At 36.1% G+C, this 25,590-nt stretch overlaps 1 protein-coding gene across 1 annotated transcript in view; it reads left to right on the forward strand.

Moving 5' to 3' along the window:
* Positions 1 to 25,590, forward strand: part of LOC126814504 (Wilms tumor protein 1-interacting protein homolog) — a 132,587-nt gene that overhangs the window by 88,556 nt on the left and 18,441 nt on the right. The window contains exon 5 of the mRNA XM_050539682.2: positions 5,276 to 5,406. Coding sequence (XP_050395639.1) covers positions 5,276 to 5,406 — 131 coding nt within the window. The remainder of the gene's footprint in view (positions 1 to 5,275; positions 5,407 to 25,590) is intronic.

The raw sequence follows: 25,590 nt of genomic DNA on the forward strand, positions 1-25,590 counted from the left end.
TTTTTTAAAAAAATATATGTATCACCTTAAACTAACAAATCGAAAAATTTTCCTCTCTAGTTGGAAAACTTGCTGAGATGTGGCCATTTGAAATTAAGGTACTGAAAAGTGAAACTGATCATGAATTCAGTAAAAAAAATTTAGGTTTTCGGGTGCTTTAAACTCAAATTTCTAATAGGAGTAGAACTCCCTAACTTTGTGATCTAAGACAACTGTTGGTGTAGATTATGAATTTATCATCACATGCAATATGCGATTCACACAGTTCGTGCCACCAGGTGGAAAAATGTGGAATATATGAACCATTCACTCTTTATACGCTCACATGGAAATGTGGCCGTATATTGCCCCCGTTCGTCCGTCTGTCGTCAACAATTTCTTGTGAACACTCTACAGATTACATTTATCATCTGATTGTTTTGAAATTGATATACAGTAGAATCTGTACGAGCAGCCACTCCTATTCAGCAACATCTCCTTGTAAGCGGTTACAATAAATTTCCCCCGTAGAAATTTTATTGTTTCATCTCTTTAATCAACGGCCACTCCTCTAATGCGGCCAGCAGTCACTATTTTACTAATAAATTAGCAAAATAGTGCTTATTCAACGGCCATTGTTGAATGATAGGTCTACCATCTTGTCGTACTTCATAGAACTTCCGCTAATCCCGTGATTAATAATCTATTCCCCCACCGATCAGGTAAAACGAACTGTGAAAACAACGATAAACCCGGGATTGCCTGTTAATTAATCTTTGTTTTATTAAATTAATGACAAACCCTGATCATTGTTTTCACACGTATTGAAACATTATTAGATACTGATTGAATAAACTAATAGTACTATCAAAGCCGAGTTTTGTTGCGATCATTTAGTATCTATTTTCCATTGCCACTCTTGAAACCCCATTTCATTTTGTTACTAAACAGAAGTTTTAGCGCCCCCTTAAAAATCGGTGACAAATTCAGCGATGTATTTTTGGACATGTGCCTTTTGATAAAATAAAATTAATTTAAGGATTTTCTTCACGAAAATGGATACATAATATCGAATACATCACAGTGGTTGACCGTAGTATCAATGTTGGTACAAAATGACCCGTTTACAGAAGATAAATCAGAGATTTGTGTCAAATAATTATCGTCCCAAGCAAGTTTCAGCGACAGCCAAATTTTCTGATGCAAGTATTGATGTTTGCTCCCTAAGCATCAAAGCGTAAAATTTACTTGATGTCAGCACTAACAAACACTCAGATTATATTAAGTGGCCACTCCCATTAAGCAGCCAGTCATGAAAATTTCCTTGGGTGGCAGCTTAATACAGATTCTACTGTATGTTGTTTGCATTAGTGAGATGTAGAAGCTTATTTAATTTCAATAACTTCCGTTAATTTCTTCTGGAGTTATGGCCCTTGTTTCATTTTGTTGCACCTTGTGAACAACAAAAGTTATCAACCGATCTGTATGAAATCTATATGCATCAATTAAATAAGTAAAACAAAGAAGCCTATTGAATTTCAGCAATTTCCGTTAATTACATCTAGAGTTATGGCCCTTGTTTCACATTGTTGAATCTTGTGAACGTTCTAATGACAACAGTTATCATCCTATCTGTTTGAAATTGATATGCATCATTAAAATTAGTGAAACGAAGAAGCCTATTGAATTTCAGCAATTTCCGTTAATGCACCCTGTATGAAATTTATATGCATCATTTAAATTAGTAAAACAAAGAAGCCTATTGAATTTCAGCAATTTCCGTTAATTACATCTAGTGAACACTCTAATGACAACAGTTATCATCCGATCTGTTTGAAATTAATATGCATCATTTTTATTAGTGCAACGAAGAAGCCTATTGAATTTCAGCAATTTACGTTAATTACGCCGTGAGTTATGGCCCTTGTTTCACTTTGTTGTACCTTGTGAATGCTCTAACGACAAAAGTTATTATCCGATCTGTATGAAATTCATATGCATCATTTAAATTAGTGAAATGAAGAAGCCTATTGAATGTCAGCAATTTCTGTCAATAACATCTAGAGTTATGGCCCTTGTTTTACTTTGTTGAACCTTGTGAACGTTCGAACGACAAAAGTTATCATCCGATCTGTATGAAATTATGCATTATTTGAATTAGTAAAACAAAAAAAGCCTGTCGAATTTCAACAATTTCTGTAGATTACTTCCAGAGTTACGGCCGTTGTTTTAGTTTTTAGAACCTTGTGAACCCTCAAATGACAAAAATTATAATGTCATCTGTATGAAATTGTCTATTAAAGACCACGTAAGATCAAAAATCTAAATTGCATGTATGTATAGCCGCCCATGGTTACTATATCAACTTTACGGCAAGTTCACACCAATCTGATTAAAATTAAGTCCGCTGTTAACGTTTAAGTATCCGACACGCCAAAACGCTTTTCGATTTTTCAATTACGACCTTAATCCGGTTGATTGGCTGGTGACGTCACAGGCACTACACATAGGATATACATTATCTATACAATATCTCACTGTCTGTACAATATAGCACTATCAATACACACAGCAACTGGACAAGCGTCTATTGACGGTCCAATTACCACGTGAATTTAAAATGCAGTATCATGCTGTAGATCAATTTAAGCTGCCTTTGTTTAAATAGGCCACGTGTCAAATGAAGATGACTCAAGAAATTAGCGCATTTACCGGTAATTTGGATAACCCCGTAATACTTGATATCCCAAACTTAAGTACAGAAATACAAATGGTGCCAGTCATTTGTCGATATATTCATTAGTAGTTATATATAATAATAATAACCATTTCTATACATAAAGAACAACTACAGTGAATATGGAATTTTCCGATGACTCTGCATAACATGTACAATAGATCGCACCCATTTCTCTGCCAATTAACGCTTGGTATCTTATTATCATGTACCGTTCCATGTACTACGGGTGTAGTAAATGAGGTTAAACTTCACCGCGAAAATTGCACGGGATCATTCGTGGAGTTCCTGGTGCCGTTTGGTGAGTGATTAAACTGTCAATGCAATTGTAAAATAATTTTATTATAAAGAAGATAACCGATGTTAGACATTATAACCTAATCGTATCAAAAACGTTAATCCACCCATCAATTAAATGTTGTTTAAACGCCAATGAACAAATAACACGAGGCTACTTGATTACAAAAACACCGGTGAGCAATAATTATTGGGTATATAGTAATTTTAAACAACTTATTAGTAAAACTTAATTATTTTATACAATTAATGTGTGTGTGTATGATTCTACCATTAGTTCGTTCGTGAGGTATTACGCACACGTTCCACTTAGAGTGATGTCTTTGATCTGGTCGGCGTAAAAAAAGAGGATTACCTAATCAACATTCTTAATCCCACTAACACTCACTGCTAACACCACTGTGTAAATTAATTTATAACCCATGCCTGTATAACTTTTATAGTCGGATTGATTAATTATTGACAGATATTAACGACACTACACTTTATGTGGAAAAGCGAAGTGCTCGCAGTAAAAAACACATACCTGAACCCGTATATTATTTACATATTAAAAGTGTTCGTCCAATAAGTTCCATATTGTAAAAAATTAATTAAGAGTTCAATACTTCAAAGTTTGAAAGTTGTAGGCACTCTAAATTGGATCTTAAATTAAAATGAATTACAAAACAAATTATTCCGTAGTCAATTGTTTTATTTAATTAGGGGGATTAAGGAATCCTTCAGGCGGTAAAGAATACACACGCCAGCTGTATATAGGTCATTAAGGAATAAACATTCCGAATATGCCTTCGGTCACTGTGACGTCACTGGCGTCTGAGGGGATTAAGAGTGTTTTCGATAATTGGCAAAGTCGTTTTTACGGAAGGTCAATTTTTACGACTTTGAGTGAAGATAACTGAATTAATTTCAACCAGATTGGCGTGAACTTGCCGTAAAGTGGATATAGTAACCATTGGCTACATGTATCTCAAAGTTTCCGGGCCCGTCTTATGTGCACTTTAAATTCCCCTAATTACCTACAAAACAATAAATATGCGACAACCCTTGTCGACTGCTTGGACGATTTAGCTGCTGTTGGCGTGTGTTTTGTTGCCTGGCAACCTATCTTTATTTTCTGGATTTCCACAGCCTCTGGCAAAGTCACTATTGTATACACAACCTCCAAAATTGGCATAGTTTATGTCAGTTTGTTTTTTATCAATTTACAAATTGTCTATTAAATGCCCCTAATTCCCTACAAAAGAATAAATTTGCGACAATCCTTAAACGTGTCTAGAGTGACTTTTTGCGGAGATTATGAATAAGCAATCATTTTGGATGTACATTGTATTGTTCTAATTTTATTTTGCCTCCCAAATGAGGAAAAAAAATGGTTATTCCGCTTCACAAATTGGAATATTGGGCTTTGACAATCAGATTAAAATTACTTCTGAAAGGCTCAGGCCCCTCATATTTGTCATTTTAGAGCAACTTATAATGTAAAATAAGAATATAGACTCATTTTGGCTACAGGGAGTATGATGAACTGGACATTCCAAGAACAAGCAAATGCCACACAGTGATAGACCACATTCCCCAGTATTTGGACCGCCAATCAGCAAGACCTGGGAAGGGACTTGCAAGAAACAAATGATAAATGTTTTTCAATTTCGAGTGACAAGATGTCAGTGAATATGCCAACAATGCCGTGCCCATAAATACCTTACGCAGAAATCAGTGGGTTGTGAACAGTTGGTCAGTGTGGCGGAATAATAAACGTGATATTGAGCGAAAAATCCTGTGTGTGCTGGAGGATATGAGTATAAAACCTTTTTTTTTGGATGTCCAGATTCATTTTGGAATTCAGCAAAATAAAATGATGAATATTACCAACCAAATTCCTTTTAGTTATGGGAATAGTTTCACATTTACGGATTGCGAATAAAACTGACCTGGATTATAAACTTACACAATCCAGAATTTGAGTTTCAGACAAGTTCTTGATGGTCAGATGAAGAAACTACGTAACAATTTTACAAAAAAGTGAATAAAATGTTAAAAGAAAGAATTTGTGTCCTCTTTCATTGCAGAGTCCGTAAACCTGTTGTGACATCATCAGAGAGTGATATCTGATGTCGACCCTAGGGGCGATATCAGATATCACCCTCCTATGATGTCACAACAGGTTGATACGTTTAATAATATGCATGGGAGATCAAAGGAAATAACATCCCAAGGTGTGTAGGTATATATGTTATTGTTATACATATATATTTGTAGATTTTACAAGCGATGGGCAAATCATATCACCCAGGATGTTTTCGATGTTGTATTTGTAATGAGTGTTTAGATGGTGTACCATTTACAATAGATGTAGATAATAAAATCTACTGTGTTGAAGATTATCACAGGTAATATTTCTTTACAAAAACAAAAAATGATTTTTTCAATTTTATAATCGTCCTGATGGCTGATAAAATTGTATTACCTGGTAAGTAGACTTTATATACTTCCTAAAATAAACTAGATAAATTTATTTTCATAATACATGTTGATCACAATTATGACTTTGAGAAAAAGATGGGAGATAATATATTCATTGTCCTCTGTTGTCTCCCCTTACACAACATTGCTCAATTTCAAGGAGTCCCACACATAAGAGTTTTAGTTATTCTGGTGATTCTTTTGTTAGAAAATAGAGAATGTTATTTGTGTATTATTAATCTCCCACTGGTTTTGTCTTTCTGTCTATCATGTCTATACCTATATATTTAGCATAATTGTATTATAATATTATGTCCTATATTCAATTGATTTAATGCATGTCCAAAATACAAGTAAGAATGAAAATTTACCCTCTCACTCATTTTGTCCAATTGTTATAAAAATCCAAAAAGGTAAAACACAAATTCGGATATGATGACAGCAGACAAAAGACAGCAAACATTATGTAGGTGGAGTTAAGGCCTGTCAATCAAATGATCGGCCATACTAAGAATCGATGAAGATGGAATTCAATCCCATTTCTAGTCAAAAATTACACTGGTGATAACTATGTTCAGAATAAAGTAATTTGACTGAAATTTTCAATATATTCTTCTTTCATCATCTATTTTTGAACTGTTATAGCAAGAATGGCTAACTCCTTATAAAAATCTCCCCATAATGTATCTTTAAGAATGATGAATGAAAATGAAGTTATTTGATGTAAAAAAACAAATCCTGGCACAATCCATAGACTGTTTGGTCTCGGTATGATGTTATTAAGTCTCCACTGAAGTTCATCCCAGAGAATTTCAATCGGGGTTAAGTCCGGACTAAGGGCTGGCCAGTGCATAACGTTGACACCATTCTGCTGTAGAAAGTCCCGAGTAACTCTGGTAGTGTGGGCACGGGCATTGTCATGCTGGAAAACGTTGTTTCGATGACGTGCGAAATGTGGGGTCTGAGAGCTTGATCGATGTAGCGCACTACTGTGATGCCGCCTCCTCTCCCTGGACCAAGATTTTGGAACACCACAGGACCCACTCTCTGGTTCAGGCTGATTCCACCAAAAAACCTTATGCTTGGACCTCCCCATGAGTCTCGTACCATGACACATTGGTCAGAATAACGCTGACCACGTTGATGCCATATTCTGGTCCTGCCATCTGCAGTTTATACGCAATACCAACTCTCATCTGTGAACAGAACAGTTCTCCATTGCCTGTGTCGCCAGTTCTGGTGTTGTTGGGCAAACTGTATACGTTCACGTCGATGGCAAGGGGGTGAGGATCGGTCCACGGTAAAGTCTACAGCAATGGATGTTCTCTCTGGTGAGACGTTGGTGCACTGTATCGATACTGATGGGTCTTGTCTTCTGTGTGTTCCCACTGTCTGATGTGCTTTCTCAGATGCCTGTGTGAAGGGATTCTCCACGTGCTGTCACACAACATGGCAGTTTTGTCGCCTTGTGGTAACCCTTGGTCTACCAGTTCTGGTGCGATCATCTGTAATGTTGGTGGCTTGAAAGCGTTGCTGAAGTCTGTAGATGGTCCGAACATTGACCTGGAAGTGATTGGCAGGGGCTTGGGCAGTGTGGCCAGCATCGAGTCTTCCAAACGCCTGGTTCCTCTGAGTTGTCGTGCGTCTTGGCATGCTGCTGACGTAGTGTGAATGATTCAACCAGGTATTGGGGTGCATTTTATAGGGCTGGTCCCGGTGAACAGCACGTGCAGCATTAGTTACATGAAAATCATGGAGAACACATTACAATCTCAGAAGTCAGGTTGCGGTTTTGAGAACATTTCCTGGGTTCAATTCAGGAGCTAGAAAGTAAAGTTAGAAATTCACGAAAGGTAGCAGTCTACCGCACTTATATTTTCCAAAAATGGCAATAATCTGCCAATAATTTTTCCTCGGACAAAATGACAGACTGTTTGGAAGTTTCATCTAACAAGTATCGGAATTCATAGCATTCCTGTTAGAGCAGAACAGTAGGACATTCAACCCCATTTCATTTCATTTCATTTCATTGGATTCCATTAACTTTTGAACTAGCAACTGGTTCCATACACTTGGTATTCTTTGTCTTGGGATGTCCCCTTAAAAGAAAACCTTCAGGCTTTGCCAATTCGATTACAATCAACATGAAACTTGCTTGTTCTTTTCCCGTTTGTGCATCGATTGACAGGCTAATACTATAGTTATTTGATATTATGTCATAATAGGTCAATGAAAATTCTATTTTCCAGAATATATTTCGGATAAACTCAAGGTATTCAATTGAAATTTGGTACTCTCTATTACATATCAAGAGTTACAGACCAATCCAATAAAGACTCAGTTTTATGGAATTTATTCTTATAAATGCATGCATGTAAAATTTGTTGGTATAGGACATGTTTAGCTTCAGCAATGCTCTCGGAATACTTTTTTTATACGCGATGCAGTAATAACGGGTTTCACCGGTGCCACATTACCCTAGACATGTCACTTCCGGTACCAATGAAACCATTAAACAGGTTTCCACATCAAATAAAATGGACGCCGAATCAACCAAATCCAACAATATCAATTCATTTTATACATTTGTTACATGTAAGTGTACAGTACTTCCGGTGATAATGAAAATGTTCAATTAGTTTTATGAAATTAGAAATGACATAAGGCATCACATGGTGAAAATTTTATGTAAATCAAATAATAATTGCCACTTTTATAGACCAAAAACCTTGAAAAGTGACTTGTAGAAAATCGTCTATTTCTCTGCAACCGTACAAGTTAGAAACCATTTTCTGGTATCTGTATGATCGCATAGGTTCAATCTATTTGCTGATTGGAATCAAATATCATAATTTTACAAACATCACAAATCAGACTCATTTGAATAAAATATCTGTTTTGAAGCCCAAAAATACAGTTTTTGCCAAAATGACGTTACTTCCGGTGATAATGAAAATCTTAAATTACTTGTTTGAAATCGTAAATGGCATTAGGTATCACACAGTGAAAATTTCATGAAAATCGAATAATAATTGACACTTTTGTGAACAAAAAACCTTGAAAAGTGACCTGTTGAAAATTGCTTATTTCTCCGCAACTGAACAAGTTAGAAACCATTTTGTGATATCTATATGATCGATCGTATGGGTTCATTCTTTAAGATGATTAGAATTAAATATCAAAATCTTAAACAAACACTAAATACGACTCATTTGAATAAATTATTTGTTTCGAGGGCTATAAATACAGTTTTTGCCCAAATTTCGTCATTTCCGGTGACATTGAAACTTTTAAATTGAGTTGAACTAGTCACAATGACATTATGCATCAAATGGTGTCACTTTTATGAAAATCCAATAATAATTGACTCTTTTACAGGCACAATAATCTCCATATAGATTATTGCTACGAGTTTATGAAAGTTACGAAGTAATATTTTAAAATATGAAAACGCTGGATGGGTTGTAAATAGCCTAATTTTACACCTTTTTTCACCTTTTTATCGAAATAGCCCGAAAACGGAATCGAAATTAAAAAAACTGGGCACAACATTTTGTGCGCCTTTAAAGGGCGCACCCTTTCAGTTATACCAGATTTGAAAAAAATAATATTTGCTTTCGAAAAGTGGTACCTAACTGTCAAAATTGTAGTTTTTGGTAAAATTACGCCACTTCCGGTGCCGACAGATAACTCTAACGGTAACAAAAAAAATGGCAATTGAGACAAGGAAAATTACTGAGACCAAAAAAAATCAGATTTTTCCTCAAGTCAGATGACTCGTTAATTTTGTGTAAAACACAACTAAAAAATATTCATAAATGCAAAAAAACTTTTTAAATTTTCGAAATTTGGCGCCTAATATCTGCGAAGATTTGCTGAAAATCAAAAATCAAAAGTAGCGTAGCTATGTGCCCTGTCTCCGGCTATGCCAAAATGTATCGAAAGTTAAAATCCAATGATTATTGTTAAAATTACTGCAATATTTCTAAAAACGATAGCTTCGGTGATTTCGGACATTTCACATTGTCGCAGAACGTTCAAAATAGCTTTATCCTGTAAGGCACACCCACTTTTCCAGTAAAACCGAAGAAATCGTAACGATCCGACAAGCAGTTGCTGAGATCTAATCAAAAATAATTTGGAATAATAATAATAATAACTAGACCTGCAAACAGCACTGAACCGGCTTTCAGGAATCAGACAGGAAGTGTGTCATACAATAGCCCATTTATCGAGCTACCAAACGATACTTTAGATGTTTTGATCCGGTCACACCCGACGGTGAAATCCCGATTGTTGCAAGAGCACCGATTTTTTTTACTGTCTTTTTTTTTTTTAAATATCGAATATTTATTTGACTACTTCCTGTTTACTACTTCCTGTTTACAGATCATTATCGGGATAGATTTAACAAGTGGTATGGGAACTTATTTTCCTGTACCAGAAGTTTCAGAAAGATCCATTTGACAGTTTTACCTCCCTTATACCATTAGAAGCAGATTTACAGATATATATATATATATATATATATATATATATATATATATATATATATATATATATATATATAGTTTATTCAGTATTGGAGGTCACAGACCCAAAGATACAAATATACAAACAAATATATTTACAGATATAACGATTTTTTGACTTCTTTTCAAAGATTGTGGCCCTTTTGGACCATTTATACTATATTGAGGCTTTTAAATTTGGATTCACACCATAGACCACCGTTAGGACTCTAAGTAACAGAAGTTTAAGAAAGGAAATAAGAGAAGTTTTCGAAATAAAAGCGTCTGATTAGGCACTAAAAAGGAAAATAATAGGTTTTCAGCGTTCCATTATATATTGCCTAACCCGCGAATTTTTACCATTTAGATCTCATAAGATTGTCCATTGTTCGAACTATCCAATGACACTTTAGTTGTTTTGATTCGGTGAAATCTGGCGTAGTAATCACTTTTTTCGCAAGATCTCCATTTTTTTAATTTTTACTTTTTTTTTTCTCAAAATATCTGAATTTTTTTCGACTACTTCCGTTTTTTGGATCATTGTCGGGATAGCTTTAACAAGTTGTTTGGTTACCTTACCTTCTGTACAAGAAGTTTCAGAATAATCCATTCAGCTGTTTTCCAAAGAAAGAAAATTAGAAGATCATTTTCAGTAATCTAAGGATTTTTCAACTTTATTCCAAGATTGATGCTCTTTTTGGACAACTTATGTTATTTCAATGCTTTTATTGTTGGACTCACACAATAGCCCACCCATAGGACTCTGCGTTAAAAAAGTTTCAGAAAAGTCGGAGTTGTCGTTTTCAAGAAAAGACGTCTAAAAAGGCTCCAAAAACGGAAAATACTAGATTTTCGGCGTACCACAATTTATTTTCTAACCATCGAAATCGTACCATTGAGATACCATATAATAGTCCATTAATGGGGCTATCCAAAGACACTTTACTTCTTTTGGTCCTGTAATATCTGACCGAGAAATCCAGCTTTTCGCAAGAGCGACAATTTTTTAACCTTTTTTTTTCATTTTTTGAATACTTCCGGTATGGAGATTATTGTCGGAATAGTTTTAATAACCAGTTTGGGCAATTAAATAACGGCAGGGCTCTGTAATGATATATTACATTATCTGATCAGATAAAATGACCCTGAGAAATCCTATGTTCAAAGGTGCCAAAAATGCAAAAATTTCAAAATATCGAAAATTAAATTTCAATAACTCAATACATATTATACATCGTTAGAATCGTAATTAGGTCAGCTATCCGAATCTGTAATCTTTTTGTAAAAATTTGTTTAAATAATAAAGTAATAGAGCATTTTGCAAAATTTCACGATTTTTCGATTTTCAGTCACTTTTTCATCGTATTCCAGACATTTCAAAGTCTTATTGGATGGCATAATTCACAAGACTATCGAATGGACTCTCGATAGAGAAAGTTAAAAAAAATGTTGTGGTTAAGATTTCGAGATACAGGCATCCAAAAACGCTCCAAATCAGAAAATACTTGATTTTCTGCTTGTCATATTTTGCTGCTTGGTAACAGTATCCGTATAAATTGGGCATCTTTCGACAGTCCATTCCTCGGGCCACTCAACGAAAGGTTAAATCGTTTAATCCATTGATACTGGACGGAGAAATCAAGTTTTTCCCCCAAACACCCATAATAATAATAACTAGAACTGCGAAGCAGTAATGACGGGTTTCACCGGTGCCACGTTACCCTTGAACTTATGTACCAAAATTACATTACTTCCGGTGATAATGAAAATGTTAAATTGGTTTATGAAATCAGAAATAGCATCATCACATGGTGAAAATTTTATGTAAATCCTATAATAGTTGCCACCTTTATAGACCAAAAACCTTGAAAAATGACTTGTAGAAAATCGCCTATTTCTCTGCAACCGTACAAGTTAGAAACCATTTTGAGGTATCTGTATGATCGAATGAGTTCATTCTATTTGTTGATTGGAATCAAATATCATAATTTTAAAAACATTACAAATCTGATTCATTTGAATAAAATATCTGTTTTGAAGGCTAAAAATACAGTTTTTGCCAAAATGACGTTACTTCCGGTGATAATGAAAATCTTAAATTACTTGTATGAAATCGTAAATGGCATTAGGTATCACACAATGAAAATTTCATGAAAATCGAATAATAATTGACACTTTTATTGACAAAAAACCTTAAAAAGTGACCTGTTGAAAATTGCCTATTTCTCCGCAACTGAACAAGTTAGAAACCATTTTGTGATATCTATATGATCGTAAGGGTTCATTGTATTAGTTCATTTGAATCAAATATCAAAATTTTAAACAAATAACAAATATGACTCATTTGAATAAATTACTGGTTTCGAAGGCTATAAATACAATTTTTGCCCAAATTACGTCATTTCCGGTGATATTGAAAATGTTAAATTGGTTTGACCTAGTTAAAATTGACATTACACATCAAATGGTGTCACTTTTATGAAAATCGAATAATAATTGACTCTTTTACAGGCAAACTAGCGTAAAAAGTGACTCATGCAAAATTGCCCATTTCTCGGCAACTGCGCATATTACAAATTAATTTTCACATACATTCTCTCCGTATAGATTATTGCTACGAGTTTATGAAAGTTACGAAGTAATATTTTAAAATATGAAAACGCTGGATGGGTTGTAAATAGCTTAATTTTACACCTTTTTTCACCTTTAAATCGAAATAGCCCGAAAACGGAATCGAAATTAAAAAAACTGGTTCCAAAATTTTGTGCGCCTTTAAAGGGCGCACAATTTCAGTTATACCAGATTTGAAAAAAATAATATTTGCTTTCGAAAAATGGTACCTAACTGTCAAAATTGTAGTTTTTTGTCAATTTACGCCACTTCCGGTGCCGACAGATAACACTATTGGTAACAAAAAAAATGACAATTGAGACAACGGAGCATATGAACTTTGTTTTATACAAATCGAACAATAAATAATTAATCTAGGACTGAAAAACTGAATTAGCCAATTGGGGCCAAGGAAAATTACCGAGACAAAAATTTTTCACATTTTTGCCCAAGTCAGAGGACTCGTTATATTTGTGTAAAACACGACTAAAAAATATTCATAAATAAAAAAGTTTTTTGTAAAAATTTAAATTTTCTAAATTTAGCGCCTAATATCTGCGAAGATTTGCCGAAAATCAAAAATCAAAAGTAGCGTAGCTATGTGCCCCGTCTCCGGCTATGCCAAAATGCATCGAAAGTTAAAATCCAATGATTATTGTTAAAATTACTGCAATATTTCTAAAAACGATAGCTTCGGTGATTTCGGACATTTCGCATTGTCGCAGAACGTTCAAAATAGCTTTATCCTCTAAGTCACACCCACTTTTTCAGTAAAACTGAAGAAATCGTAACGATCCGACAATCAGTTGCTGAGATCTACTCAAAACAAAAGAAGAATAATAATAATAATAAGAAGAATAATTTTAACAAAAACAATAGTGTTTCACACAAGCTACGCAGTGTGAAACCCTAATAATAATTTTAGTAAAAACAATAGTCTTTCAGACAAATTCTGAAAGCCTAATAAGAAGAAGAAGAATAATAATCTTAACAAAAACAATAGTGTTTCACACAAGCTACGCAGTGTGAAACCCTAATTACCAGTTCAGTAGTACTGGAATTACCACTTTTCTTTTGTTTTAACTTAGCATGATTTTAAAATATCCTTGTTTGTGACGTGTGTTCCCTATTCCGAGAGTTTTTGTCAATATTGTTTCATGTAAGATAATTGGTGTGCTTATTAGATTCTATAGTATTTCTACATTAGGAATAGAGGAGCGGAGGTGGCGTAAAAAATTAGTTTTGCATAACGACTAACAACGATAAAATATTGGTATCGATTTAATCATCCCCCCCTCCCCCATGGCGAATATCCTCTCAATGAACGGGATTTTTTCTCCCGTGATTCCGTAAAACTGCTTTAACATTTATTCGAGAGAGCGTTGTTCCATGTAAGTCCGAATCGGCGAAACGTAATTCCCATCTTGAAATCAAAGTTCCAGGTTGTGTTGCATTCGATGTATTGTATTAGATGCTGTACATACGCGCGCAAACGAAATTGTCAGCCATTGCTGCTGTAAATTGGTCGCTATTTGTTTAGTTTATCGCTACGCATTTTAAGAGTATTTGGAACACGTGCTAATAATTATATCCGCTTTATTAACTCTAAAATAGATTGAAAAGAATTTGAGAACAAATCTCTTAGCTAAATTACACCTTACAATATCCCAAATCGATGTTGATAACCGAAAGTCGCGATCTTTATTGTTTACATGCAAAGAGTTACTTCCCTTAGTTCCATAGTTTTGGCGATAAAATTAAAAAACTCTTTGTTTGAAAATGCGGTAGAAAGCTATTACCGCGCAGTAGAGCGGTACATGAGGCCTTTTCGCGGCACTTTACCGCGTGATGCGGTAGAGTTGACAGGTCTGGTTTAAGGTCACAAGACGAAGAATCCTATTAATTTTCAGCGATTTCAGATAATTACTGCCAGAGTTATGGCCCTTGATCACTTCAAAAAGTCTTGTGGACGCTCTTGAGACCAAAGTTAATATCCGATTGACTTTAAATTTATACACAGTATTTAAGGTCATGCTACGAAGAAGCCTATTGATTTTCAGCGATTTCCGATAATTACTGCCAGAGTTATGGCCCTTGATCACTTCGAAAAATCTTGTCAACGCTCTAGAGGCCCAAGTTAATATCCGATTGACTTTAAATTTATACACAGTGTTTAAGGTCATGAGACGAAGAATTCTATTGATTTTCAACGATTTCTGATAATTACTGCCAGAGTTATGGCCCTTGATTACTTCGAAAAAATCTTGTTGACGCACTAGAGGCCAAAGTTAATATCCGATGGACTTTAAATTTATACACAGTGTTTAAGGTCATGAGACAAAGAAGCCTAATGATTTTCAACGATTTCCGATAATTACTGTCAGAGTTATGGCCCTTGATCACTTCAAAAATTCTAGTGGACGCTCTAGAGGCTAAAGTTAATATCCGATTGACTTTAAATTTATACACAGTATTTAAGGTCATGCTACGAAGAAGCCTATTGATTTTCAGCGATTTCCGATTATTACTGCCAGAGTTATGGCCCTTGATCACTTCGAAAAATCTTTTCAACGCTCTAGAGGCCCAAGTTAATATCCGATTGACTTTAAATTTATACACAGTGTTTAAGGTCATGAGATGAAGAATTCTATTGATTTTCAACGATTTCTGATAATTACTGCCAGAATTATGGCCCTTGATCACTTCGAAAAAATCTTCTTGATGCTCTAGAGGCCAAAGTTAATATCCGATTAACTTTAAATTTGTACACAGTGTTTAAGGTCACAAGACGAAGAATCCTATTGATTTTCAGCAATTTTTGATAATTACTGCCAGAGTTATGGCCCTTGATCACTTCAAAAAATCTTGTGGTCACTCTAGAGGCTAAAGTTATTATCCGATTGACTTTAAATTTATACATAGTGTTTAAGGTCATGAGATGAAGAAGCCTATTGATCAGTTCAAGGGGATCACGTGGCTAAGTGGGTAAGACGCTAGCTCGCTAGCCTGGAGGTCGGGTGTTCGATCCCTGCATTGGCCGAGAAAGTTCATCCAGATTTTCCGGCGAGGTTCTCCCTTATCAGTGATGCAGGATGGAGAGGCTGACAAGGAAAGCTGTCCAGTCGTTCGAATGGGACAAAAAACCGAGGTCCCGTGTACACATTGGCGTGCACGTAAAAGATCCCTTGGCAGTTGGAATTCGATATAAGAGTAGGCTGTAGTGCCGCTGTCCGGGCAAAATTTCCCTCATAGCACACTGTATGGCGTATGCCCGTCTTCATTAGCCCAGGTTAGGAGCAGAACAGTAGGACGTTAAACTCCATTTCATTTCATTTCATTTCATGATCAGTTCAAAAAATCTTGTTGGCGCTCTGGAGCCTAAAGTTAATATCCGATGGACTTTAAATTTATACACAGTGTTTAAGGTCATGAGACAAAGAAGCCTAATGATTTTCAACGATTTCCGATAATTATTGTCAGAGTTATGGCCCTTGATCACTTCAAAAATTCTAGTGGACGCTCTAGAGGCTAAAGTTAATATCCGATTAACATTAGATTGATACACATAGTTTAAACATACATTATGCAAGAGAAAAATCTGTCTATTGCAGGTCTTTCTTTAGGCCTGAAATGTTATCTAAATTATTAATTAGACATTAATTAACTTATCCAGACCATAATCAACTCTAGATGGCATCGCTAGCCTGCGATCTTAAGTGGATTGTGATCCGATTTACTGCATAACTTTCCTTCTCGATTAAACGATTAAATGGATAATCGAGACTATGCTGTTTAACGTACTGACTTTAGTAATGATGACCAAGGCTAGGCAGAAATTTCATTCGCTTAGTTCTCGGTTCATAGTGGATCAATTTGAATGAAATTTTCAGCAAATTGCCTTTACGTTATCTAGTTTTTAATGAGAACTGCCAACTCGTCATCGAATCTCCCATAATGAATTTTGATAACTTGAACAGCTAAGTGTTAGCATGGGGCAGAACTTTATAAAAACCAAACAAATTTTAATGAATTTTGATAACTTGAGCAGCTAAATCCATGATATTAAATATTTCGTATACTAAACGTTAGCATGGGGCAGAACTTGTAAAAGCTAAACAAATTCTAATGATTTTCTGATAATTACTTAATGAGTTGTTACTCTTATTTTAGTGCATTAGTTTAGTTTCATTACCGAAAAAGTAAAAATACGTGACAACTCTTGTTGACTGCCCGGACGATTTAGCTGCTGTGGGCGTATGTTTCGTTGCCTGGCAACCTATCTTTTGAAATGTAAATTAATATGCAAAAAAAGTTGGAAATACCCCTGGAGTATTCACTTGACACTTTCTAGTCAATATTATTATTTCTAGTCAATATTATTTTTAGCGTACAGTACTGAATTTACAAACAAAATTTACAAACTTGCAAAAGTTGTTGTTTATTACAATTTTAAGTTTCAAAATATTAATTATAATATTTGATTTAAATTAAAAATATGAACACATGACGGAGGCACAAAAAAAAAAAATTTAAAAAAAGGCTGTGCATATTTATTTTTAGAGCTACCCTTGAAAACTCGATTTTTCTCACTCAACCTAGCTGAAAAGCTAATCAATTTCTATATGCGTCACTAGGTTCCCTATGGATCACTGTCACAGGATATGAACGTCTGTCGCGCCTGTTGTGGTGGGTGTGGTCAAGAGGGGCAAAAAATGGATCCAAAAACTAAGCTAGACTAGCTCGTTTATAAACCACCTAAAACTTGTTGCAAAATGTTAAGCATATCAAAATGTATTGAGAATGCCCACTGCCAGACATTTTAGGTGGTGGGGCGTGTCTGCCAGACTAAAAAAAACAGGTAGCCAAAAACTAAGCTCGACTAGCTCATTTACTAACCACTTGAAACTTGTTGCTAAATGTTCAGCATATCCACATTTATCTAGAATCACCGATGCCAGACATTTTCAGCGGTGGGGTACCCCCGCCAGACTTTCCTAATTGACCGACACCAAAAGCTAAGTTAGACTAGTTTGTTTACTAACCGCATAAAACGTTTTGCAAAATGTTCAGCATATCCACATGTATCATGAATCACCGATGCCAGACATTTTCAGTAGTGGTGTACTCCCGCCAGACGCCCCTAATTGCCCCACCCCCAAAGCTAAGCTAGACTAGCTCATTTACTAACTGCATGAAATTTGTTGCAAAATGCTCAGCATATCCACATGTATCAAGAATCACCGATACCAGACATTTTCAGTGGTGGGGTACCCCCGCCAGACGCCCCTAATTGCCCCACCCCCAAAGCTAAGTTAGACTAGCTCATTTACTAACTGCATGTAATTTGTTGCAAAATGCTCAGCATATCCACATGTATCGCGAATCACCAATGCCAGACATTTTCAGTTGTGGGGTACCCCCGCCAGACACCCCTAATTGCCCCACCCCCAAAGCTAAGCTAGACTAGCTCATTTACTAACTGCATGTAATTTGTTGCAAAATGCTCAGCATATCCACATGTATCGTGAATCACCGATGCCAGACATTTTCAGTGGTGGGGTACCCCCGCCAGATGCCCCTAATTGCCCCACCCCAAATGCTAAGTTAGATTAGCTCATTTACTAACCGCATGAAATTTGTTGCAAAATGTTCAGCGCATTCACATGTATCAAGAATGACCACTGTCAGACATTTTCAGTGGTGGGGTACCCCTGTCAGACGTCCCTAATTGCCCCATCCAATATTTAAGCTAGACTAGTTCATTTACTAACTTTGTCTGCGATATCACCTCGGTGGAAGCGGACGTAAAATACAACTAACACTAACTATTTACTAACTGCATAAAATTTCTTGCATAATGTTCAACATATTCATATGTATTATGAATGACAACCGCCTCACTATTTCAGTGGTGGGGTAACCCCACCTGACGTCCCCCCCCCCCCCCCCCCCGGAAAAAAAAAAAAAAAAAAAAATTTAAGCTAAATTCGTCCATTTACTGACCGCACGGAACTTGTTGCAAAATGCTCAGCACATGCTCATGTATCATGAATCGAACATTACCAGACATATTCAGTGGTTGTGTACATCCGCAAGATGTTTCTAATTTCCCGTACCCCCCTCCCCGAAAGTACAATGACAACTGAGAACATATAGGACACAGGGTAAGTTTCTTTCTTATCAAAACTCTTATGGTTCATGTTTTGACACTTTTATTTAGAATTGACCCAGACATTTTCAGTGGTGGGGTATCCTCGTCAGACGCCTTTAGTATCAGTGAATGCCTAGTTTATATCTTCTGGATCAGAATCGAGAGTCTTCTGTCCAGGGTTCATCATCAGAATCATCAGAGATGCAGTGTCACATTCGTTCCCAACAACGATTGTCTCATCGCTGCATCTGTCTTTTTGAACAAACTGCCTGGTATTGCAGCTCCGCTAAACCAAATGGGCTGGAGGAGATCATCAACCACCTTCCATCCACAAACGGTAGGTGTCAAACCATAACCAGGGCAAGACGTTGAAGCCCATTGCCATAACATGGTCACGTTGTTGAGTCTTTGGAGCTTCATTTCAAAACATCTTCTTGATGGAGATCGCCAACCATCTTCCATCCACAATCGGTAGGTGCCAAACTGGACGTTATGTCAACCTCTTTATCAGCCTGAGAGACATTCATGGCACAGAGCAAGTGTCAAATGTCGAATAAGCACGATACTAAAAACTCGTGCAAAATAAATGAGGTAATATAGATTCTTCCATGGCCATCTGTATTTTCAAAATAACACAAAAAAAAAACTTTCTTAAATAGGTTGTAGTGTGAATGGATGATTCACCAAGTGATTTATCCAAAGTTTTATTTCAGGAGAACCCACTTGAAAATGTCAAAAAGATTGACTGTGCCTTGCTTCTCCATCAAGAAGATGTCTTGAAATGAAACTCCAAAGAGTCCACTACGTACCATGCTTTAGCGTCTTGACCTGGTTATGGCTTGGCACCTACCGATTGTGGATGGAAGATGGTTGGCGATCTCCATCAAGAAGATGGCGGTGGTCATTCATAATCAGTGGCGGCCCCACCATAAATCTGGTCTGCCCTCTGTTTGCCCCCCCAATAATTTTAGAAAATAAAAAAAGTATTTGTGATACGTTTCGGTAATCAATTCCTTGTACGGTGAATAAATCCCACATCCCCACTCAGTCATAGACTTGCATCTTGTAGAGCATTTCCGACAGTCTATTTTTCTAAATTTTCTTGGGGAGGTCCCCAATACCCCCCACAAAGACTTGCTACTTTGGCACTCACAAGGAAAATTCGTTGAGGTTCGGAAGTCCGTTCATTTGACATTTTGTTCTCTGGTCGGATACCCTCCGTAATGAATCCCTACTTTGACGCTCGTGAGTGGGCTTTGTCGAGGTTCGCAAGTCCCTTCGTTTCACACTTTACCTCAACGATCAGTGCCTGAAATATTGCCAAGCTGCATTTCCGGCAACTTGTTTTTCAAAATTTTCTGGGGGAGCCCCACTTACCCCTAGTTGAAACTCGTCCCTTTGCCCCCTTAACCTTGGACTTTGCCCCAGCTTTGCCCCTCCAACCAACGACGGCTAGCGCCGCCACTGTTCATAATACATGTGAATATGCTGAACATTATGCAACAAATTTTATGCACTTAGTCAATGAGCTAGTCTAGCTTAGATATTGGGGGGGGGGGGGCAATTAGGGATGTCTGGCGTGTGTATCCCTTAACGGAAAATGTCTGACAGTGGTCATTCTTAATACATGTGAGTATGCTGAACAGTTTGCAACAAGTTTCATGCGGTTAGTAGATGAGCTAGTTTAGCTTAGCTTTTGGGGTGGGGCAATTAGTGGCGTCTGGTGGGGGTACCCCACCACTGAAAATGTCTGGCATCGGTGATTCGCGATACATGTGGATATGCTGAACAGTTTGCAACAAGTTTCATGCGGTTAGTTAATGGATTAGTCTAGCTTAGGTTTTTGGGGTGGGTCAATTGGGGACGTCTGGCGGGGGTACCCCACAACTGAAAATGCCTGGCATCGGTGATTCTTGATACATGTGGATATGCTGAGCATTTTGCAACAAATTACATGCAGTTGGTAAATGAGCTAGTCTAGCTTAGCTTTGGGGGTGGGGCAATTAGGGGCGTCTGGCGGGGTACCCTACCACTGAAAATGTTTGGCATCGGTGATTCGCGATACATGTGGATATGCTGAGCATTTTGCAACAAATTACATGCAGTTAGTAAATAAGCTAGTCTAGCTTAGCTTTAGGGGTGGGGCAATTAGGGGCGTCTGGCGGGGGTACCCCACCACTGAAAATGTCTGGCATCGGTGATTTGTGATACATGTGGATATGCTGAACATTTTGCAAAACGTTTTATGCGGTTAGTAAACAAGCTAGTCTAGCTTAACTTTTGGTGTCGGTCAATTAGGGACGTCTGGCGGGGGTACCCCACCACTGAAAATGTCTGGCATTGGTGATTCTCGATAAATGTGGATATGCTGAACATTCTGCAATAAGTTTCATGTGGTTAGTAAATGAGCTAATCTAGCTTAGTATCGGTATAAACAATTTGACAAGATGTATAGAAATTGAACAGAAATAGGGATAATGCTAACAGGTGGAAAAGCGAGCGAGAAGTCATGTGACGTAAACAAAGCTCCTTATCGACATTTGCAAACTTTGTGGAATGAATACTCGGGAGTTTATAACAATATTTATTCATCATTAAAGATACATTATGGGAGATTTTTATAAGGAGTTAGCCATTCTTGCTAAAACAGTTCAAAAATAGATGATGAAAGAAGAATATATTGAAAATTTCAGTCAAATTACTTTATTCTGAACATAGTTATCACCAGTGTAATTTTTGACTAGAAATGGGATTGAATTCCATCTTCACCAATTCTTAGTATGGCCGATCGTTTGATTGACAGGCGTTAACTCCACCTACATAATCTCTGCTGTCTTTTGTCTGCTGTCATCATATCCGAATTTGTGTTTTACCTTTTTGGATTTTTATAACAATTGGACAAAATGAGTGAGAGGGTAAATTTTTATTCTTACTTGTATTTTGGGCATGCATTAAATCCATTGAATATAGGGCATAATATTATAATACAATTATAATAAATCTATAAGTATACACCAGTGGCGTTGTGCCTATTGGGGAAATAAAAATATTTTTATTGATATTATTAAGACAGAAGACCTGTCCGTCTGTTAATTAGTCATCACACGGTCTCCAGGAATTGTATAATTTGTCATTATCTGTGTTTAGTTTATTGCACTTTAAATAGTTTAGATGTCATTTGTTAAGGCATCGCTCAACAGCGGCCTCGCTTCGGACACTCTATCATTTTAAATTTAGCCTTGATCCGGGAGTATGACGTCAACGTAACTGTTAATTCCGCTCACGACTCCATTTAAAATTAAATTAGTCAACGAAATCGCGTTTAAATCCAAGCTGATTCCAAGCCATCCGTGGGTCTGCTGATGGGATTTTGTGCTTGTTGTGTAAATAAAGATCTAATTTATAATTTCTATGACATCTGAAGCCTAAATAAAGACTTGCAATAATCAGATTTAGCTCTTGCATAATGTATGTTTAAGCAATAAAATATCGTAATTAACATCAAAAGGAAACAATTTTTTCAATATTTATGTTAAATGTCAACCAGAAAAATCAAAATGGTACATGTTTTTTTACTATTAAAACTGTGTCGTGTGAAAGCCATTCGCCAATAACGTACTTTTTTATACGCCCACATAGAAGTGTGGATGTATATTGCCGTCGCCCCCGTCCGTCCATCGTCAACAATTTCTTGTGAACGCTCTTACGCCAAAAGTTATCCATTTGGTTTAAAATTGATATTTATGTCGTTTACATTAGTAAGATGAAGAAGCCTATTTAATTTCAATAATTCCCATTTATAACGTCTAGAGTTATGGCCCCTGTTTCACTTTGTTGAACCTTGTGAATGGTCTAATGCCAAAAGTTATCATCCAATCTTTGTGAAATTTATATGCAATATTTGAATTAGGGAAATGAAGAAGCTTATTTAATTTCAATAATTTCCGTTTATAACGTCTAGAGTTATGGCCCTTGTTTCACTTTGTTGAACCTTGTGAACTCTCAAATGCCAAAAGTTAACATCCGATCTTTGTGAAATTTATATGCATTATTTAAATTAGTGAAACAAAAAAGCCTATTTGATTTCAATAATTTCCGTTTATAACGTCTAGAGTTATGGCCCTTGTTTCACTTTGTTGAACCTTGTGACCGCTCTAATGCCAAAAGTTAACATCCGATCTTTGTGAAATTTATGTGCAATATTTAAATTAGGGAAACGAAGAAGCCAATTGAATTTCAGCAATTTCCGTTTATTACTTCTAGAGTTATGGCCCTTGTTTCACTTTGTTTAACCTTGTGAACGCTCTAACCCCAAAAGTTATCATCCTATCTTTCTGAAATTTATATGCATTATTTAAATTAGTGAAACGAAGAAGCCTATTGAATTTCAGCAATTTCTGTGTATTTTTTCTAGAGTTATGGCCCTTGTTTCACTTTATTGAACTTTGTGAATGCTCTAACACCAAAAGTTTTCTGCCGATCTGTATCATTTAAATTAGTAAAGAGAAGAATCCTATTCAATTTCAGCAATTTCCGTTTATTACATCTGATATGTATGAAATTTATATGCATCATTCAAATTTGTGAAACGAAAAAGCCTGTCAAATTTCAACAATTTCTGTAGATTACTTCCAGAATTGAGACCCTTGTTTCAATTTGTAGTTCCTTGTTAACCCTCAAATGGCAAAAATTATAATCTGATCTGTATGGCACTATTTTGTAAAGGCCCCCCAATTACCTACAAAGGAATAAATATGCGACAACCCTTGTCGACCGCTCGGACGATTTAGCCGCTGTGGGCGTATGTTTCGTTGCCTGCCAACCTATCTTTCACCGATGTCGGAATTTGTTTGATGGAATATAACGACAATAATGAAAGGACAGATGGTCGAACACTAAAAAAGGTCAATTATGAAATTTATATGCATCATTTAAATTAGTAAAACAAAGAAGCCTATTGAATTTCAGCAATATCCGTTAATTACATCTAGAGTTATGGCCCTTGTTTCACTTTGTTGAATCTTGTGAATGCTCTAATGACAAAAGTTATCAACCGATCTGTATGAAATTTATATGCATCATTTAAATTAGTAAAACAAAGAAGCCTATCGAATTTCAGCAATTTCTGTTAATTACATCTAGAGTTATGGCTCTTGTTTCACTTTGTTGAATCTTGTGAACGCTCTAACGACGAAAGTTATCAACTGATCTGTATGAAATTTATATGCATTATTTAAATTAGCAATTTCCGTTAATTACATCTAGAGTTATGGCCCTTGTTTCACTTGGTTGAATCTTGTGAACACTCTAATGACAACAGTTATCATCCGATCTGTTTGAAATTGATATGCATCATTTAAATTAGTGAAATGAAGAAGCCTATTGAATTTCAGCAATTTCCGTTAATTTCTTCTGGAGTTATGGCCCTTGTTTCACTTTGTTGTACCTTGTAAATGCTCTAACAACAAAAGTTATTATCCGATCTGTATGAAATTTATATGTATCATTTAAATTAGTAAAACGAACAAGCCTATTGAGTTTCAGCAAATTTCCGTTAATTACATCTTGATTTACTTTGTTGAACTTTGTGAACGTTTTAACGACAAAAGTTATCATCCGATCTGTATGAAATTTATATGCATTATTTGAATTAGTAGAACGAAAAAGCCTGTCGAATTTGAACGATTTCTGTAGATTACTTCCTTGTTTTAGTTTTATAACCTTGTGAACCCTCAAACAACGAAAATTATAATGTCATCTGTATGAAATTGTCTATTAAATTCCCCTAATTACCTACAAAAGAATAAATATGTGACAACCCTTGTCGACTGCTCGGACGAGTTAGCTCCTGTGGGCATATGTTTAGTTGTCTGGCAACCTATCTTTAGCTTGTGGACGCTATAGAGGTCACAATTTTTATCCGATTTTGTTGACACTTGAAATGTAAGTTTATAACGCAAAGATCTCGCTCCCTTTTGGCCGGCCGGCGTCCACAATTGTGTGTGGTAGCTGTAGAGGCTAAATTTAATATCCAATTGACTTTAAATTTATAAACAGTGTTTAAGGTCATGAGACGAAGAAGCCTAGTGATTTTCAACGATTTCCGATTATTACTGCCATAGTTATGGCCCTTGATCTCTTTGAAAAATCTTTGTGGATGCTCTAAAGGCTAAAGTGAATATCTGGTTGACTTTAAATTTATAAACATTGTTTAAGGTCATGAGTCGAAGAAGCCTATTGATTTTCAATGATATCCGATAATTACTGCCAGATTTATGGCCCTTAATAACTTTGAAACATCTAGTGGACGCTCTATATGGTAAAGTTAATATCCAATTGACTTAGATTCATACAGTATTTAAGGTCATGAGACAAAGAAGCCTGTTGATTTTCAACGATTTCCAATAATTACTGTCAGAGTTATGGCCCTTGATCACTTTGAAAAATGTTGTGGACGCTCTAGAGGCTAAAGTTCATATCCGATTGACTTTATACACAGTGTTTAAGGTTGTGAGACGAAAAAGCCCAGTGATTTCCGATAATTACTACCAGAGTTATAGCCCTTGATTACTTTGAAAAATTTTGTGGATGCACTAGAGGCTAGAGTCAATATCCGATTGACTTTAAATTTATACACGCTGTTTAAGGTTGTAAGACGAAAAAGCCCAGTGATAATTATTGCTAGAGTTATGGCCCTTGATCACTTTGAAATATCTTGTGGACGCTCTAGTTGTTTAGCTTGTTCTCTATCCATCTCTTGCAAAATGTTGTCGTATGCTGCCTGGCAGCTGCTGGCCTATACAAGTTATGAAATATTATGTTAGGCTTAAATTTTTAAA

The sequence above is a fragment of the Patella vulgata genome, chromosome 3 (genome assembly GCF_932274485.2).
Source record: "Patella vulgata chromosome 3, xgPatVulg1.2, whole genome shotgun sequence".
NCBI classification, from domain to species: Eukaryota; Metazoa; Mollusca; class Gastropoda; family Patellidae; genus Patella; species Patella vulgata.